At 37.2% G+C, this 19,429-nt stretch overlaps 1 protein-coding gene across 2 annotated transcripts in view; it reads right to left on the reverse strand.

Annotated features, from left to right (window-relative positions):
* stard13b (StAR-related lipid transfer (START) domain containing 13b) overlaps positions 1–19,429 on the reverse strand; it is a 124,817-nt gene that overhangs the window by 93,954 nt on the left and 11,434 nt on the right. The window contains exons 1-2 of one of the 2 annotated variants that reach the window (XM_026934853.3): positions 9,857–10,086; positions 3,128–4,246 (exon numbers count right to left, since the gene is read on the reverse strand). In XM_026934853.3, coding sequence (XP_026790654.3) covers positions 3,128–4,105 — 978 coding nt within the window. In that variant the 5' untranslated portion in view covers positions 4,106–4,246; positions 9,857–10,086. Of the gene's footprint in view, positions 1–3,127; positions 4,247–9,856; positions 10,087–19,429 lie in introns of those variants that run through there. The other variant, XM_053239502.1, reaches the window with a different exon arrangement.

Here is a 19,429-nt window from a genome sequence, read left to right on the forward strand (position 1 = left end):
TAATATCAGTTCAAAGTTTGGATTCAAGATCATGTCTGGAGATGGAGACAGCTATGACAAAACATTGCCTTCTTGTTTTTGTTTTTTTCAAACAATTTGTCAAAAGTTAACTTAGATTTTGTACTTTTTTGATTAGGATTCTATTTAAATGTAGATCAATTGTGAGAAACAGTCACATTTTACTTTTTTCAGTTGAAACCATTAAGCTTGCAAATTTTTGCAGTGTACTATAAATCAACTATGAACTCTGAGAAAGATGTTACAGGTCAATTATATAACTGAACAGCAAATTAGACAATGTGCATCAGTTTCTTAGTTGATTTAGTACAATGTAATAATTCATAAATAGAGGCAAATTAGAGCACTAGAATATCAAATAATAATCGAATAAAACACTTCGGGATGTGCCGTTAGTGGAAAATTAGCAACGGGATTTTATTCCTGTTAAAACGCATTTCAATTGAGTTAAAATCCAGGACACTGATCACAGTTACAGCCTCCACATTCATCTCTATTATTGATGAACTCCATTTTCAAAACAGAATCACTGAGAATCACTGATGTCCTTATATAACCTGTGTACTTAAAAAAATATGAGCTACTTGGACTCTACTTGTCAGACCTCATTTCTGCTTTCTGGCTGTGGATCTTATCTGCATTTCTTTTTTTTAACAAGAGTCCTCCCTAAACCCTGCATATACATAAGCTACTATTCATTAAAGCACTGCAGTAAAAACGAGCAGTACAAGGTCACAGATTGCTAATCACCAGGTCAGGGAAAGGGGTTGGGAAAAAGACACAAATCTTCCTGGATTTGTTGCAACTAAAGGGAGTTGTAAATAGTGGAAGGCATAGTTCACTGCTCAATATAGCCATCTGGTTTGACAGAAGGAGACGAAGGAGATGAGGGAGACAGCTACTGAATTCCTTTACTGAGGTTGTGTTTACATCACAGGTACTCTATCGAAATGCTAATGTGTAGTTCAATAGCCTTCAGCAAAAAAGCTGGCTAAATGATGGAACATAAATCTGTACTGGTCTGGTCTTGTGTCAGAGATTGTATACTGATATCTGATATATCTCTTTCTTTACAGTTTAAGAATTTGTTAGTTCTCTTGATATGCCTGTGGGTAGGTGGTAATGTTTTTTTTTTTTTGCTTTTGGCATTGCCAAATATATATAATTATTATAAATCAGGCATGGAGACTTGTTTTTTGTGTGTAACACAATTACAGCAGACATTCTGATATGTAACTCAAGGTTGAAAATAATGACATCTTTTGGATTATTTAAGTTCACTGCATATATGATGTACAATTGTGTGATTCCGTTGGATTTCTGTGGAGATTACACCTTACTTATTCACAGAAGTGAAAAAAAATAAAGACAATGTCCAAGACAAAAGCAGCGGAATATGTAGACTCATATGTTATGCGCCTCGAACACAGCTGATGTGGATTGAAACACTTGTTAAAACGGAAAGAGGGGAAAAAAACACTTCAAAAATCATATCCGGTGTAATTTGTCAGCTTTCACAGAGCCAAAGATAGCAAGCAAGCTAAGCCGACGTAAGCTAGTTAGCACCCAATTCAAAGAACACAAATATACAGACAACACAAATAATGGATAGTGGATATTGCTAGCTGGCTAGTTCACAGTGCAGACTCTTTGCTAACAATAATAAACTTGCAGAAAGAACCCTTTCCCCTTTAAAATGAGCTTGCATTTTAGCTAGCCAGTTAATGTTATCCAGCTAGCTCATTCTTCAGTCTTTTTTTTTTTTGCAAACTATAAAAAACTTGTAGAGGAGAACTTAATTTTATGAAATTAATTGTGTAGAAAAAACACACTTCAGAAACATGTCTGGTGCAATTTTCCAGCTTAACACTGAGGAGATGACAGCAAGTAATATTTCTAGTAAGCGCACAAATTGGATGACAAAATAGACCGAGAACATAGATACTGAATAAGTGAAGTGAAGTGAAGTGACTTGTGGCCAAGTATGGTGACCCATACTCTGAATTTGTGCTCTGCATTTAACCCATCCAAGTGCACACACACAGTAGTGAACACACACACCGTGAACACACACCCGGAGCAGTGGGCAGCCTTTTTGGCTGCGGTGCCCGGGGAGCAGTTGGGGGTTCGGTGCCTTGCTCAAGGGTCTCACCTCAGTCATGGTATTGAGGGTGGGAGAGAGCGCTGGTCATTCACTCCCCCCACCTACAATCCCTGCCGGACCTGAGACTCGAACCCACAACCTTCAGGTTGCAAGCCCAACTCTCTATCCATTAGGCCACGACTGCCCCGACCATGGCCACGACTGCCCCCATAATGATGGATAATGGAAATACAGAATATGATGGATAATGGAAATACAGAATATTAGTTGTAACTCTGTGTGAGTTTTGTTTTGTTCTTTTAACTACCTAGCTAAAGTTAAAGCTGGCTAGTTCACATCACAGACTCTTTGCTAACAATAATAAACATGCAAAAAGAATCCTTTAAAAGGAGATTGTGTTTTAGCTAGCTAGCAAATGCTAGCTCACACTGTAGACACTGTGGAAACAATAATAAACTTACCATGTAGAAAAAACACTTCAGAACCAAGTCTGGTGTAATTTGCCAGGTTCACACTGAACAGGTGACAGTAAGCTAGCTGGCTAATATTAGCTAGTAAGCACCCATATCAGATAACAATATATACATAGAACAAAAATAATGTACAGTGGAGTTTTGTTCTCCAGACTGCCTTTTAACTTTCTTGCTAGCTTTGTTACCTGGCTAGTTCATGCTACAATCTCTCTGCTAACAACATTATACTTGAACCATTTCTCTTTAGTTATGAGTTATATGACAGCAAAATGACTATAAAAATGACTGTAAAAACCCATTTGACTTGTATTTTAGCAAGCTAGCTAACATTAGCCAGATAGCTCATGTACTCTGTGCTAACTATAGAGATGAGGCATGTAGAGGCCTTTGAAGCCTTGTAGAGGCTTCAAACCTTTTTTGCCCTACTGTACATGAACTGATATACATTTAAAAGAAAAATGCTACTCAGCATTCTCACGGCCCCAGCTACATACTAAAATCCCAAGCCTGATACATAAATCATTGCATTTACCTCCCTGCTGCTGTTCTCCTCTTCTGCCTCATAGCCAGTGGAGGTACTGAACCTGACAACGGAGTCCAGTTCTCCATCTCCATTATGTTCTAGTCCTCCTCCTCCACCAGTTCCTTTCCTTCGTACAGCTCTCCTGGGTCTCCAGCCATGATTGATCTCCCTGATCTGAGTCATCTCTGTAAAGACATCATCATCATCCTCTTCAGAGGAAGACTCACCACAATCAGAGCTCTCATGAACCCCTTGATTGAGACCTGATGTACAGTCATAATCTGCAAAAGTGATAGAACTGGGCTTGTGTTTGATGATTCGGGGACGTTCAGCTCCTCCACTGGATGGGGAAGGAACAGGAAGGGGTTTGGCAGATGTGATGGAGCTCTCTGGGAGTAAAACAAGGGGAGAGCAGGGGGAAGTGCAGTGTAACTTGGAGGTTGTGACATCTTTGGATGGAGCTCCTGTGTCTACATCATGACTGTTTACTATTTGAACATCTGAGGCAATCAGGTTGTGGTTGTCTTCTGATGATGGACACCTAAATCGGTAGCATCCATTTAGATCATGTTCAGATTTACTTTCCACTTTCCATCTATCTTGGCTCTCAAATGCCTTCTCGATTACAGAAGTTCCAGTTTCATTGACATATTCCTGTGCTGGCCGGGGAAGATCTGGAGTACATCCCATTTTCACATAGTTATCTTGTGAAGCACAGACTTGTACTGGTGGAAGAGAATAAATATTACCAGTGTTTTGGTTTAATGAGGAACATTGTTTAGTCTCTGCGGTTTGGCAGAACCATTTCTTGCCACGAATCTCATGAGACACCTGAGACACCGCATTAACACCAGTGTTCCTTAAGGGCTCATGTCCATCCCCATTCGTGTCCATCTCAGCCTTCTGTACAGAAAAGGTCATTTTGGCGGGAGGTGTCATTGACAAGGTTGGTTGTCCCTCCTCTGTGACCATGGACAGAGCCTCCATGACTTGTTCTATAGTCCAGCACTAGTCACAAGGTATATCCAGAAGAATCTTAGTCGGAAGCCAAGTCCTGGTGTGTTTAGCATGTTTAAACATCTGGACGATGCAGGTCCTCAAAATGTGAAAATATCAGTGGAGGTTTGCCTGTAATAAAAAAACAAAAAACAAAGAAAAGTCACTATAAAAGTGACTGTAAGAGAATATTCTGCTATTTCTTGTTTTAATATATCTAGAGGCAAGGTACTTTATCAACAAATCCTGTGAAGCAGGGGTGCATAATTTCAAACATACCAAATTCAGCCCATGAAGGTCTTGCTTACTGGCTTAATTAGGTATGTTAAATGATTTAGAATGAAACTCAACAGTACTGCTTCAGGAATGGGGTCTGAGACCAAGACTCTAGAGCAGGGGTTCTTAAACTTTTTACAGCCACGGACCCTTTAAACTGTAAAATAAATTACACAGACAACCCCCCAAATATTTAAATATTAGGCTCATTGTTTAAATGTATTTAATTTAATTTTATTTTTTTATTGGAGCTATGGAGTATTTTGTTACTGAAATTTCTGCCAGTAAAAACATTAGTTTCAAGTTATTTACAGTGCTCCTTGTTTTTGGGTTATTGCGGTTTGGATTAAACCCATCCAATTCAAATATCCAGTCAAATATGCTAATAACTATAAGAACTCAATAATAAAATAAATAATACATATAACAAACTGTGATAGTAATGGATTTTGGGGACCTAACACGCTGTAACAAATTGGGGGGAAAAAATGAAAACAAAAACCCAGACTTAATGGCTCTGCTTCATGGACCCACTTTGAGAACCACTGCTTTAGAGGAAACCAAGGTCAGGTAACATTAAGGGTGGCATTCATAAGGCTAGATGACACCTCTGTAAGCCTTTTATGATAACTGGCATAAAAGTGCATAGGCATTTATGCTTATTCCAACACGTCTGCTATAAAAACTGTGCTTGACAAATTTAATATAATATAAGTTCACTTAACATCTGAATCAAGTGAGTTTACTTGACATAATATAGTGTTATGAGTCCATATCACAACTGATTCATGACAACTGACTTTCTAGCTCAGTGTGATTCTGTTACACCAGAGTCACATAATGATGATAATTATACAACCTTTTAAAACCAAACTTGCTCAAACCTGTTGTAGTATAATGGCATTGATATGAATATTCATAAGCATTCATAAGCAGGAATTTGCAAATATAGCAGGTTTTCATGTTTCATGTTCAGGTTGATGTTCCCACCTTGTGCTACATACTAAACATGACACACTGTAGAGCTTCTTTTATAAGTATTCAATGTTGTTACATTTTTTTCAATTAACCTCACTGGGCGAACTGTCACATCGCCATCACGTGACATAAGAAGTACACTGAGCAAAGTCAGTTATCATGAGGTTCTAATGTTAATCAGCTTAAAACACAACTTTATGTCAACAAAAACCTGTCACTTGGCTCAGGCGTTATGTCAGCTTGACAAAATAAAGCTAGCACTAGGAATAAGGCTTTATAAATGTTTATGTAGCTGTCATGTAGCCCCCATGAGCACCATCATTAAGTGTTACTGGATATTTTGTTAACATATTATAATTCATCCATATGGCATTATACACATATAATTATTTATGAACACGCACTACACTTTATAGCAAATGTTATTATGCATTATGAATTCTTAACGTTGCATCATATATTGTGTTCCAAACACCATGTAGTAATGCATTATGTTATGAATTATGGCTCACAAATACAACTTATAAGGCTCACAAATGGCTCACAAATACAACTTATAATTAGGTTAGGATATTGTATATCTGTCTATAATCTACAGTCATAAATTAAATGTTAAGAACGCTTATATTAATAAAATCAGGGCAGGTTTCAGGGGCTTTATAACATAACGCACTATGCAATCTGAGGTTCTTTGTTATTGGCTGATCATGACATGCTGTGAATGTATTCACAGGTTATTATACATACGGCATTCTGATTTTTTTTCTGAAGCCCCTACAATAATGTGCTTTGCTATTCCTGTTTTTTTTTAATGTTGTATCTTCTTTTTCATCACAAGCCAGTGATATGCTTCATTCAGGGCACCAATAACAAAATGCATTGGACATGGATTGTTTGAATTTGCAGAAAATGTGAAGCGTGAAGGAATTTAGCACCACTATGGCTTGGAATACTTCAAATTATATTAACAAAAAAAAAAAAAAAAAACTATTTGAAAAAATTAAGTGGAAAAAATGTGCAGTGTTTAGGTGTGTGCACTGTAGCCCCCATATGTTGTCATAATGCCTTATAAATGCATCATTTATAAATGTATTCACAGGTTACATATGACCTTCATATACAGTACCTATGAATTTCATAGAAAGTGTAAATGATATTTTTTTTCCGGGCTCTTACATAAACGCATTTTCTGTTCATACCAAACGTTAATCATCTTGTATCACTTTTTTCAGCACAAGCCGGTGATACGCTTCATTCAGGGCACCTAACAATATGCATTGGACATGGATTGTTAGAAAGTGTGAATTTTACTATTGTATAAATAAGGCTTTGAATATTTAAAATAATGTTAAAAAAACTATTTCGTGATATTAAAAGAAAGAAAAGTGTAGTGTGAGCATTTTCAAAGTTTAATTACACATTAGAATCGTTAAAAATACAAGGAATGAGTCATGTGTTACATCAAACATACAGTCAAATATGAGCTGAAGTAAAAGTGAAAATAAAGTAGGTTTTTTTTCCCCTCCACCTCAAGACATATTAAAAAAATAGTTCTTGGCTGATTGTGTATATGGCCATGAGCGAGAGATCTATAGAGGGGGAAGAGAAAATCTCTGAGGCTGAACATCTGTCTGCAACTGAGGTGTTCAAGTCTGGATCTGTTTCAGGCACGACGGCAGTGACATCAGCAGCGTGAGGAATCCAGCGTCTCTTCCCCCACTGGCTGATTTACAATGCACCAGTCCATTCATCAGAGCAGCTAAAGGGCACCGGCCAAGCTGTGGTTAGCAGGCTGACTAACCCCCTCATTACAGCTTTACCCCCAACAAAACACATACATTCGGCCATGGGAGACACGACACTAGTAGGAAATGAAGGAGCATTCCTTTCTGACACCTCGGTTAAAGTGTGTCATGTGTGCAGCTATGGGACAGTGGGGGTGTCAAATAGGAGGATGCTTTTCCTCAAGGGGATGACAGGATAAGCCACAGCTATATAATAATTGGTTGTTGATGCCTTGGGCTGAAGGAGAACCAACTTGTTTGTCGTACACCTACCTACATAGTATACGGTAGGCAGTCATTGTCGTCTCTATAATAAGCATTTGTAATAAAAGGTCTGTGAGTGAGTGTTTGAAGAGTTTAATCCAAAGAACGGAGTCAGGCCAACAAAAGCTAAGCCATTATACCACGGCGTTCTTTAATTCTCGATTCTGATTGGCCAGAAGGTTTTGATTCATTTCCGATAACATCAGAGTCAACAATAGTGCCATCTGTAATTCAAATCATTTTATTTTAGTGTGCTTGTTCCTATTAAATTTGGTTATTTAACAAAAGAAAAACATATCATCATTGACATGCTGACTTTTTCAGTGCGGAGATGTTTATTTATTTATATAACATTTATGGAAGGAGTCTCCAGTGTCAGCACTTTGTCAGTAAGTCTTCATGAAAGAGCAATTTTTGCTTTCCGGTTTCTCGGTAACATGACAGGCTGGATTTAACGAAAAAAGCTGAGAAAAAAAAGAGAAAGCGATTGCTATAACACAAGTGATAACAGGAACTAACCCGTCTTGTAGGTGATGCACTACATTAACTGTAACTATAAATGGATAAAAAGTATGATGTGTTATTCATTAATAAATAAAACCTTGTCATTAATGTTGGCAAGTTGCTGTGGTGTAAGAGGAATAAAACACTAATGTGCTCTTATTAGAAAATGATCAACTTTGTGATAACTTTGGGGTGATAATAACACCATATTTGATTATTTTCCTCTAACAGCACACCTCTAAGTATTTTATTCTTTATGTATACAGGTTGGGCTTAACATGTGCTAACAAGGAGAAACAAGAATTGAGTAAGGAAATTAGCAAGAAAAAGCAGAAAAAGAACCGGAGAGAGATATCTCTTGAGAAATTAGTGCAAATCTGAACACATGCGTTCGACGCAGCTGGATTGTGTTTTCTTTTCTCACAAACGCTCCCCCAGCCCTAAACCCAACTTTAACTTTTGTAAATTTTCATGCAAATTGTCACACGAATTGTTACAAATTTGCAAGCATATGACCATTTTGACAGAAACAGCTGCAAGTATAATTAAAAGGCAAAAGTGTAACTGAGGTCAAAGTGGACATTTTGGAGCATTGTGGCTCTTTAAGAGCATTCTGCACTCATAAAAGGTACAGTGATCACTCTCAAACTTTAGAAAAAAAGGTGTAGAGGCATGGATTCTCAATCTTTCTGCATCATTTAGTAGTCAGAATGTCATGCCATGGATAAAGGGTGTGAAAGATTGCTGACTCAAGCATGCATGGAGAAGTAGTGGAAAATGGGCAAGATCTTTCCTATATCTCTCTTCTCCCTTCATGCATTTTTGTCTACCTCTGATATAGCAAATGTGAGAAAGGGCCAGCTGGACAGGTCTTATCAAGCATGTACACACGTGCACAAACACACAAACACACACATGCAGTCCCTTGGAACTGAGAGGATAACACACCTCAGGGCTTTAACCTTCAGAAGCTGATAAGGGAGCAAGGCCAGAAGCAAGGTCACACTCTCACACCCCTGAACTGTCCGTCCTGTGTGTGTGTGTGTGTGTGTGTGTGCACGAAACCTTTCAGCTCCTTTATTTAATTAAAACAGATGTAACCTCAACATTACAGTGTTTGTACAACAAACACAGCGACCACCATCAATACTTTCCCTTTCCAAAGGAAACAAGTAATACATTCCTCTTCCACAGGAAACGTTGGTTTAAGACTGATTAGATCGACTCAGTTCACCTCTTCCCCTACAGCCCCTCTTTCTAAATCCGTTGTGAAAGAGGGCCTCCTTTATTCACAGCTATAGAAAAGGGAAGGAAAGATCAGCCAAAACAGCCAAACGGAGGATGCCACCGCAGGAAGATCAACAGGAATCTCATTTAACACACAGTACTGCCGAGAAAGTTTCAGTTCCTCGATTTCCCTCGGAATATCTCAATATAGAGATATGCATCTACATATGAATGAACACATGCAACTCTAATTAGACTGAGATGATGTCGAATATCTCAGTCACCTGCTAGTAAGGACATTTGTTCATATATTAAAAATAATCAAATAAAACTAATTATGCTGTCATAAATATGCTTTTTTTTTAAAAATGCACTTAATTAGGTGCTGTGCATTGTGAAAATGACTAAAATAGCAGATTTTTAAAAATGATTTCCATATTTTATTTCCACACCTATAGTAAAAAGCATTTTTATCTCTAAAGTGTAAGTATCAAATTCTGTTACAAATGAATCTGCATGATTTTAACACTTATTTTGTGTGAGATGTTTTAATATTTCCTTGCATAATAACAGTGAAATAATTCTTACAGTGTTGAAATAAAATTTATTTCAGAAAAACAGTAATATGGAAAGAAAGCTTTTCTGAGACAAACTTCTATCCCTCGAACTAAAACCTGTTGAAAAGACAGAAGTTTGAATCAAATCTCACCTTATCTGCTGTTTAGTTTGTGTCTGATAGTCCAGTGCCATTCATAGTGAAGGAGGTGAACCATTCAGGTGAAGACATACCAGTGTCTCTCCCTGCTTTCTCTGTGTGTGTGTGTGTGTGTGTCTGTGTGTGTGTGTCTCTGTGTGAGGACAGAAGGCAGTGAGCGAGAGTGCTATCATCACAGATTCCAAAGAATCGCCACAAGCAACGCAAAGCTTCAGCATGCACTGACTAAGCCAAGAAGAGGAGGAGTGCAAAGCCAGCCAAGGAGTGTGTAAATGTGTGTGTATGATGAGGAAGGGGAGGAGCCGCGTTCAGGAGAGAGAGAGAGAGAGAGAGAGAGAGAGAGGGTGAGAGAGCGAGAGATACAGTTGTGTAAACAAGCACTTCAGTGCGCTCAGTATATTTGGATGTAAATGCAGCACTGGAGTAGGGAGTGGGCGGGAACTGAGTGACATCCAGGACACCGAGGACCCGATCAGTGAGACTGAACTCCTGCCCAAATGAACCATGAACCATGAACCTCCAAAGTATGGTTATGGAGCTATTTTGTCACCTCATCTAAACATTTCTATCATTTGTTTTGTTGTGCTGATTTGTTTTTTTCCCCGAGATGTTATGTCATTCATTCATTTTCTGTAAGTGCTTTATCCTGGTCAGGGTCATGGCAGATCCAGAGCCTATCCCAGGAACACTGGGCGTGAGGCAGGAATACACCCTGGATGGGTCGCACAGCACCTTTAACACATGCATTCACATGTAGGGGCAGTTTAAAGTCACCAACCAACCTACCTACCACCATGTTTTGGTGAGATGGGATGGAGCCAGAGAACCTGGAGGAAACCCATGACAGAACATCACACAGACAGTAACCTGAGCTCAGGATCAAACTGGGAACACTGGAGATGTGAGGCAGCAAAATTTCAATGTTACAACGTTTCACAGGGGCTTCTATGGAAGACGCTCAACATAAACAGATTAAAAGATGTTATGTTGATTCTGACTGATTCTGATGTTTTGCAGGATCTGATGTCTTGCTCTAGACAGGAGGGTACACTGATAACGCAATACTGACAAGCACCTTGGCAAGAACAAAACAAAACAACACAAAAAAATGAGAGAGAAGAAGAGGATTAACAAAAAAAAAACTTGCACAGAGCAGTAAATGGAGAGAACCAATCTGAACTAATGAACTGTGTCTCTGGAAAAAGATGTCCACTCGCAACAGTTCTTGTCTTGCAGGGTTTTTTTTTTTTTTGTCCTTCTGATTTTTGCATTTTGCATTGTTGATATGGTGACATTTTCTGAACAGAGAAGTTTATTTAGCATTTACAGAAGGAGTCTCCAGTGTCAGAGGTGAAGCTGTAACTTTACGTTCTCAGCTCCAGGAAAAACTTCAGGACAGTGGGTTTCTCAGAAATAAAATTACACCACATAAACCTAATGCCATCTGAATAGGGCTTCACTTTGATTTAAAGTGCTCTAATAATATGGAGTTATTCATACTGTAACTGAAATGCATTCTGTAAATGGAGAGGGAATGCAGAAGTTCCGAAACGTGTTGTGGTTTTTCTTGTTGGTTCGGTTGGGCTTGGCAGAGTTACTGTCAGTTCAAACCCATTTAGGGTAATCTATTGAGATGACATTTTATTCATCTATAACGTGCTTCCTTATAGGAAGCTTTGCTGCCCCTAAATGACACGTAAATAACTTTTTGGATTTACATGAAGGCAAGAAAACATTCATTCACATAGTGTCTCTCATAGTGTCTCTCATACTAGTGTCTCTCATACTTTTTTAGTCTCCACTCATTTTGTACTGTCTCATTAATCACATCTCTGACAAAAATAGACCAATAACTTTATTTCCTACCTGAAGGATTATAAATTATAATTGAGTAATTAAGTAATTAAGACAAATGTCTTGATTGCGTTTCTCTGAAGGAAGTAACCTACATTTTTACATGTTGCACTCTGAAATGTTTCAGCATTGTATTGTTAAATATTGAACCTGATCTAATGAATATTTTTCTACATTTAAACAAAAATTAAGATACCTAACACACTGCTGCATTAAGAAAACTTTAGCTCACCTTATTCTACCTTTGTAACGTTATCTAACTGATGTTCAAGTGGGCATGTTAGAGCAACATAGAGCATGATTTCATAATGTATTTGTCAACCATTCATTGGACTATCATAACACATTCATTAGCATTGAATAAACCCTTTATAAGGCAGTGTTTTACACTTTTAACATTGTCAACACTTATGAGCTGACATTTAATGTTTTATGTCTTATATCACTTATGGCACTTAGAGAAGAGGGAACAAAGCCATAATTATCATTATGGGTCAACTACTTGAGATTGCCGCATTGTATTTTTAAAATCTATATCTGCAAATTATTCGTTTTCCTTACTAATAGCACATTAATGAAACGTCGAGCAATCTTCTACGAAGTATCCATCATCTCTTTTATCTATATCGTTTGGAAATCAGTGCATCTACATAGAATTTGGATGTTTTTCAAATAAATTGGTGGTCCATTTGCAATTAAAACTATTAATAAGCACTATTTCAATATAATGTGTAGCTTGTACAACCTTACCTCCTTTTAAAGCTCATGTGTCAGCCAAATTAATTACCTTAATCTCCTCAAAATAAGTAGTAATCAGTTTCTGCTCAAATGGGCATGTGGTTGAGCAAAGTAAGGAAAATAGGAATATAGATTCAAACAAAAGAAGTACATGTGCACCCCTTTATAATGCCTCCTGGAAACAAATCATGATAATGTCTTTGCACAAAAGTATATTGTCCCCTCTTTTTTATTCTGCTTTTCTTTTTTGTTTCTTACATTTTTGTCTTCTCTTTTTTTCCCTTCCTCTCAAAGGAGTGGCTTTAATTATCCATAAAAATGTAACTTATGTAACTATGTGTCTGCATATATCGCTAACAAAGTCCTTATTGTCCTCCAAAAAAGGATGTAATAAGAGGATTATATAAAAATAAAAAAGAAAAGAAAAGAAAAAAACTTTGCAAATTGAGCAACTGAACAAGTAACCAAATAAACCTGGTCTATAAACTTTTTTTTTTTTTAATGCGGAAGAAAGACTTCAGTTCTTATAGAGGAGAATGGAGGATCGAGTGGAGGATATTTTCTCCTGGTGGAGATCCAGCTGTATTTTAGCTTAACTCTGTTCCTCCTACAACACATAGATGATGGATCACCTCCTCTGTAATACAGCAGATAAAGACACACATTCATTCAGTGCTGTGAGGTGTTCAGTCCTCTGCCCTGCTGCTGTTCTCAAGAAGTGGGCAGTGGTAGCTCAGTGGTTAAGACGTTGGACTACTGATCAGAAGGTCATGAGTTCAATCCCCAGCACCGCCAAGCTACTACTGCTGGGCCCTTGAGCAAGGCCCTTAACCCTCAACTGCTCAGATGTATAAAAAATGAGATTAAATGTAAGTCGCTCTCGATAAGGGCGTCTGCCAAATGCCATAAATGTAAGTGTTGTTTCATTCATGAGTAGCTTTGCACAGGGCCGTTTCTGAACATAACTCAACAAGCTTACTCCAACGTAGTCAAGGGGGGTCAAAATATTTCAAAAATTTACAATTAGACCATTAGCATTAATGAAAGGTTCAGACTCAGGAAAATTATTTCTTCATTGGTTGTAATCTTTCTTTATTAGTTGCAATAGATCTGAACAGAATTATAAGTACTGTAATTGTACTCAACTTATCCTCTCCTTTCATCCCTCAGACACTCATGTTTCTGCACAGATCTCAGCATGTCTAGCAGACATCTCATCAGCTGAAACTTAATCCCAACAATAACTGAACTGCGGTTCATCCCAGGTGATTCATCCCCACATCAGGATCTTGTGATCTCCCTGGACAACTCTCAGATCTCAGCTTCGGTCACTGCATGCAACCTTGAGGTAACCATGGACAATCAACTGTCCTTTTCCTCTCACATTGCTAATCTGACACGCTTATGTCAATTTCTTATTTACAACATCGGAAGGATCCGTCAATTTCTATCCAGCACCAATCTACCTTAAAGCACTTATCACACCCCGCGCTGCACCGTGCTCCCTCCGATCCTCTAGCACTGCTCGACTGATCCCACCATCACTCAGGGTGCAAGGAAGGCACGCATCAAGGCTCTTCTCTGTTCTAGCACCTAGGTGGTGGAATGAACTTCCCCTAGATGTCCGAAAAGCTTTAGAAAAAATGATGACTAAAGACCTACTGCTTAATGAAGTGCTTATTTAGTTATGTAAATTGCCGTTTCTATTCATTTCACACCACAAGGCTGCCCCTGTTACTGCCTGACGTAAACCTTTCCATCAAAATGATAGTAAAGTGTGCATGAAGTTTTTGCATATCTATTTTAAAAATCACTGGTCTTCCTAAGTGACCGCTTATATCAAGAAAGAGCTGTGCCTTTGAACGTTTCAGAAGGACTGCGACTCGGGATTTGTGGGTCCATGTACATTGAACTTACCCTGGCAGCTCAGAAAGAAGGCATTTTCGACGTCCATGCAGACACAATGTGGGGAAAAAAACATGGACTCCATGTTCATCTTTTGTTAGCAACAAGCTAGCCAGGTAACTGTGATGAGTGGTGTTTTTTTTTAACTCCACAAAACAGTGAACTGTATACTCAGTGTGATAGATTTCACAAGCGAAAATGTCTGTATGTTGAAATGCTACTGTTTACTCCTGATGCTGTGTGCAGCCATGTTGATTTGATGTCACTCCCTGACCTCGGAGGAACTCGGAGGTGAGAAGACTACCCCAAGTTCCCAAATAGGAATTTCAAATTGAGGGGGAGTTTTCGTTGGCTTTTTCTCGTCTCAGGTCAAGACTTACAAGTTACAACCTCTAGTCAAGCGCAACAATTCTGTCCAAAACGTTTTTATTTTAAATGGAACAGCTTGTTTCTATTTCCATTTTTTTCTAAATGGAAAGATAGAGTATAAATAAAATTTTCAATTTAAAAAAACTGATAAAATCTGTAAAATAAGTGATTTATCCAGGAAGCCTAGGCCATTCCTCAGATCTACAGTATGTAACCTGTTGTTTCTTGTAAAGCTCAAATATGGGTTCTCCAGCATTACACTCTTCGGTGTCAAACTCCATGATGTTATTAGTGTTGTGGCAGAAAACGGAGCAGAAGATGCAGAAATTGTGCATTTAACATTAATGAACTTTGTTATATTCACAGACAAAAACAAAAGTATCATTTGTGTTTGCTGATCTATTAATTTACCTGAAATTCAATTTGTCAGCCTTCATATCCTCTTCTTCGAGGTTTGCTGTTTTGTTTCTTCTAAAGACAACATAGGAGTTTGTGTGCACTTGACTTCTGCTGTTGAGGATGTCTGCTAAAGCATGGCTTTTACAGAATAAATTGTACACTAATTCTTATTGAGAAATGACTGTGCAGCTATTTTTTTGTGTAATGAAGTGCATTTTTTGCATTTTAACACAGTGTATGTTTTGTAGCGCAGGACTCAGGGACACGGCGTAAGGATCCATATGCATGAAGTTTATTGGTACAAAAACACGTCAGAACAGGCAGGGTCGTTACCAGAAAAGTCACTACAGATATGAATAAATTGATATCGGAAGGCAAAGTCATTAGGCAAGGCAGGGTCAAACACCAAAAAAATAAAAAGAACATCAGGACAGAAGGGCTAGACAAAGGCAAAAACGAGTCAAGGCAAGGTCAAACACAAAGAATCCATCCAAAAACACGGCTCAGAACACACAAGATTGGCCGACAAACTTCAAGACTTCGCAGTGAAGTTCAGATTCACGTCTTTTACATAGCAGTTCAACAGAAGAAGGGATTTAAAATTCAGGGGAGGGTCTGGCGGTCTGGAGCGGGAAAAGTCTGGGCTAGATGTTACAATATTGCTTTCAGATATTTATTTCTGAAGTTTCAGCCATGTGTTTTTAGCTGAAAATTCTGCAAACGTTTCTGTTTGAAATCGAGGCTGAGACGTGAATGTGTCCTAATTAGTTATGTAAGCAACTTATCATAACGCTTGACAGCTTGCTAACCAGGCTTCATAGTATAATGGGCTAGCAGGGTGAAACCTTCCCTCTCTTTCAAGAAAAAGCTGCTGTAATCATAAAGATTGTCCTGTGCTCATCCCAGGACTCTTATTCACAATCTGCTCATACTGAACATCCTGTAAACACATGTAGTAGCATTTGTCATCTTGAATATCAAAATGAGGTTTAATGTTCACCACCATCTTTTTATTTGCTGTAACACCTTGAAGCCAATCCTTTAGAACTTTTGTGAAACCAATTACAGATCTCCAGAATGGTATGCAGTAGTTCGGCTGGATTTCTTTTCAGTCCAGGAAGTATGTTATTGAGAGGTATAAACATGAATGATTACTTACTTACTCAAGAATCCATTTTTCAAAATACCTTTAGTGGAGGAACTAGAAGTAAATAGACTAAGTACACATTGTCCAATCAGAGTACACATTACACAAAAAGACAGATGACATGAAAGAAAGAAAAACATGTTTTTATCGTCGCATATGCAAATACAGTACAGTGAAATGTTCTACTCTTTTTGTATACAAGCTTATTAGGAAGTTAGAGTCAGAGTGCAGCGTCAGCCATGTGCAAAACCCTTTTTTCCATTATAATCTTAATTCTGCATTAAATGTGTTTTTACTTTCCTATTCCGTTGTTTGGGATTATTAAGTGGATTATTGAGCTGGGTTCCACTGGGTCTGTGGCATTTTCTATCATTTTTGAATGGGCTTTAGTCATTTTATCTTCAAATTGTTCTTCATTTGTGCATATTTGGTCACATTTTTATAGTAGATTAATGTTGAATGATATCTTGAAATGTTGGTATAATGTACTTATTTATAGTTATGTAGATAATCTATAGGTTACGTCGTCATCCTCTTGCTCATAACACATTATAACACCACTACCAAAGAAATGAGCACCTCTGTGTAGTGCATTATGAGAACTGACTTAATTTTTTGTTGTTGATGTTGTTGTTGGTCAATAAATCAATGATACCAGAAAGAGTATCAGGAAATCATACTACAAACTTCTTGTCAAGAACTTTAGCAAGAACCTGTCAGTATTTCTATGACTAAACATAATTCACTAATAAAATGGGGCAGAATTTATTTGGTATTGGCATTATAATGTGTTATAAACACTGCTAATAACACTATGTTGTGTTAACATTTTATAATATATTACATTTTATAATGTATATTCATCATAAACGTTACCATAACCTGTAATGCCTTTTCATAAATAATTATAATGATGTCTATAATGCCTTATGAATGCATTGTAACAGGTCACGAATGTATTCATAGGTCATTATATGCATGCCATTCATAGAAAGTTAATAGAAAGTTACTAGGTTAACCAAATTCTTACTTTCATGGGCTAAATGTAGTTCCTGAGACCAGTTCATTGGTATATTGGTGATTTTTGACAGCAAAGCAGGATCCTGAACTCGAAAAATCAGCGCCAGTCTATATTTGCTTTGTGTAATTGATAGGAATCCGGCTACGTGCCCTGATGTACTGAGTAACAGGTTGAGTGACAATCTCAGGACTGAGCCAGGGGGCAAGAGTTCCTGCCAAATCAAACTGCCAAACAAGATGTGCATGCCACAGCCAGGGCCCGTAGCCGCCGTGCACGTTGGGAAATCTTATCATATCTCATCATATCCTTCAACCAAACATGCAATAAGGCAGACAATCAGTCGGTGAAGTGTAACAAAGTTTTTTAGGCGGGATGCTGGTTTGGAAATAGGTCAGGAAAAAAGTCTAGTGAACTTGGGAATGGTGCATTAAAACTATGCAGTATCCATCAGTCTTAACTCAAAAAGCTTAAAAATGTAGCTACACATAAACAACCCGCATGAAATAGTTAGCCTACTAGCCAGTACACTAATGTAATAATTAATCACATTATGCAACAATATATTAGATTATTATTATTATAACATATTACAAATATCCCTCAAAGAAAGTGTTACCACAGTTTTGAGCAATGCTTATGAATGTGTTATGAAAGCTCAGTATACTGTATGTACCCTTCCACTAAAGCGTTAAATGACCAAACCTCCATTTTATACCTCTCTGAATTTTATTTCAGAGACTGGAACCATATAAGAGGATGCTTTCTGCAACATTTTTTCTAACACTTTCTATGAAAGTCATATGAACTCTGAACGCATTTATACCTCATGTTTATAATGCATTCATGTATAAGGCATTATAAATATTGTGATAGTTATTTATGAAATGCATTACATTTTAGAGCTATCTGTATTATGCATAATGTATTGTTAACATGATGCATTATACTGTATGTAATGTACATAACACATTATATCACCAATACACACACACACACATATCAGTTTACATAGTGTTATTTACATTACATACAGTATAATGTTATAGAATCACTGAGACCTGCTCTGATTTTATTAATAGTGTTTTTTGCTAACAGTTTCTATGAAGGTCATATTATATTATAATGCATTCGTAAGGCATTATACACATTGTTATAATCATTTATGAGAATGCATTACACTTTATAACTATCATTATTATGCATTATGAATCATTAACATGATGCATTAGAAGTTGGGGTTATATCACCAAGCCCCACTGTGCATTGTGCATTATGAGAAGATATAGAAGATACAGTATAATGGCGGTATAATGTGTTATAAGCACTACTTATAATGTATTCTTTTACCAGTTTATAAATGCAATGCTCTAAACTGTAAGGCCTTTTCATACATCATTATAACAATGAGTATAATGCCTCATGAATGCATTATAACACGATATGAACATGTGCATCATTTATTATAAATATGACTTTCATAGACAGAATTACTGTATTTTAAACAGCATTTCATTAATGCCTATATAATTTGACATACATATAACATTATAACCTAATTAAAATAATCTTATAAGTTGTATTTGTGAACTTTAGTTTGTATAGTGCATCATGTTTTTTTTGGGGTTTTTTTTTCCAATAACATGAATTATAGCAGAACTTTTATCAGGAACTCAATACAAAACTTCACAACTTCTGAAAAATCATACATTAACTGAACTAAATAAAACTGAGACTTTATTTCTTTGGTATTGGTGATATAATGTGCTATAACTGCTTATATGAATTTATAAATAAATTATAAACATTAATATAAACCGTAATGCTTTTTCATAAATAATTACAACAATGTATCTAATGCCTTACGAATGTCAAGTTTTATGAATGTATATTTATAATACTTCAAAGAAAGTCTTTTACACACACACACACACACACACACACACCTCAAGCACAGCTCATCTTGCTATGAGTAAACATGCTTACATTCCTCAATAAGGTATGGATCAATGCCGCTACTTGTTTCCTTTTGCGCCACATTTCTAGGAAAAGCCATTCTCAAATCCAACCAGCAAACAAAGGAATGTTTTCCGCCTCCGTGAAGCTATGTGGGATTTCTCAAACATGACAACCTACC

The sequence above is a fragment of the Pangasianodon hypophthalmus genome, chromosome 14 (genome assembly GCF_027358585.1).
Source record: "Pangasianodon hypophthalmus isolate fPanHyp1 chromosome 14, fPanHyp1.pri, whole genome shotgun sequence".
Classification (NCBI taxonomy): domain Eukaryota; kingdom Metazoa; phylum Chordata; class Actinopteri; order Siluriformes; family Pangasiidae; genus Pangasianodon; species Pangasianodon hypophthalmus.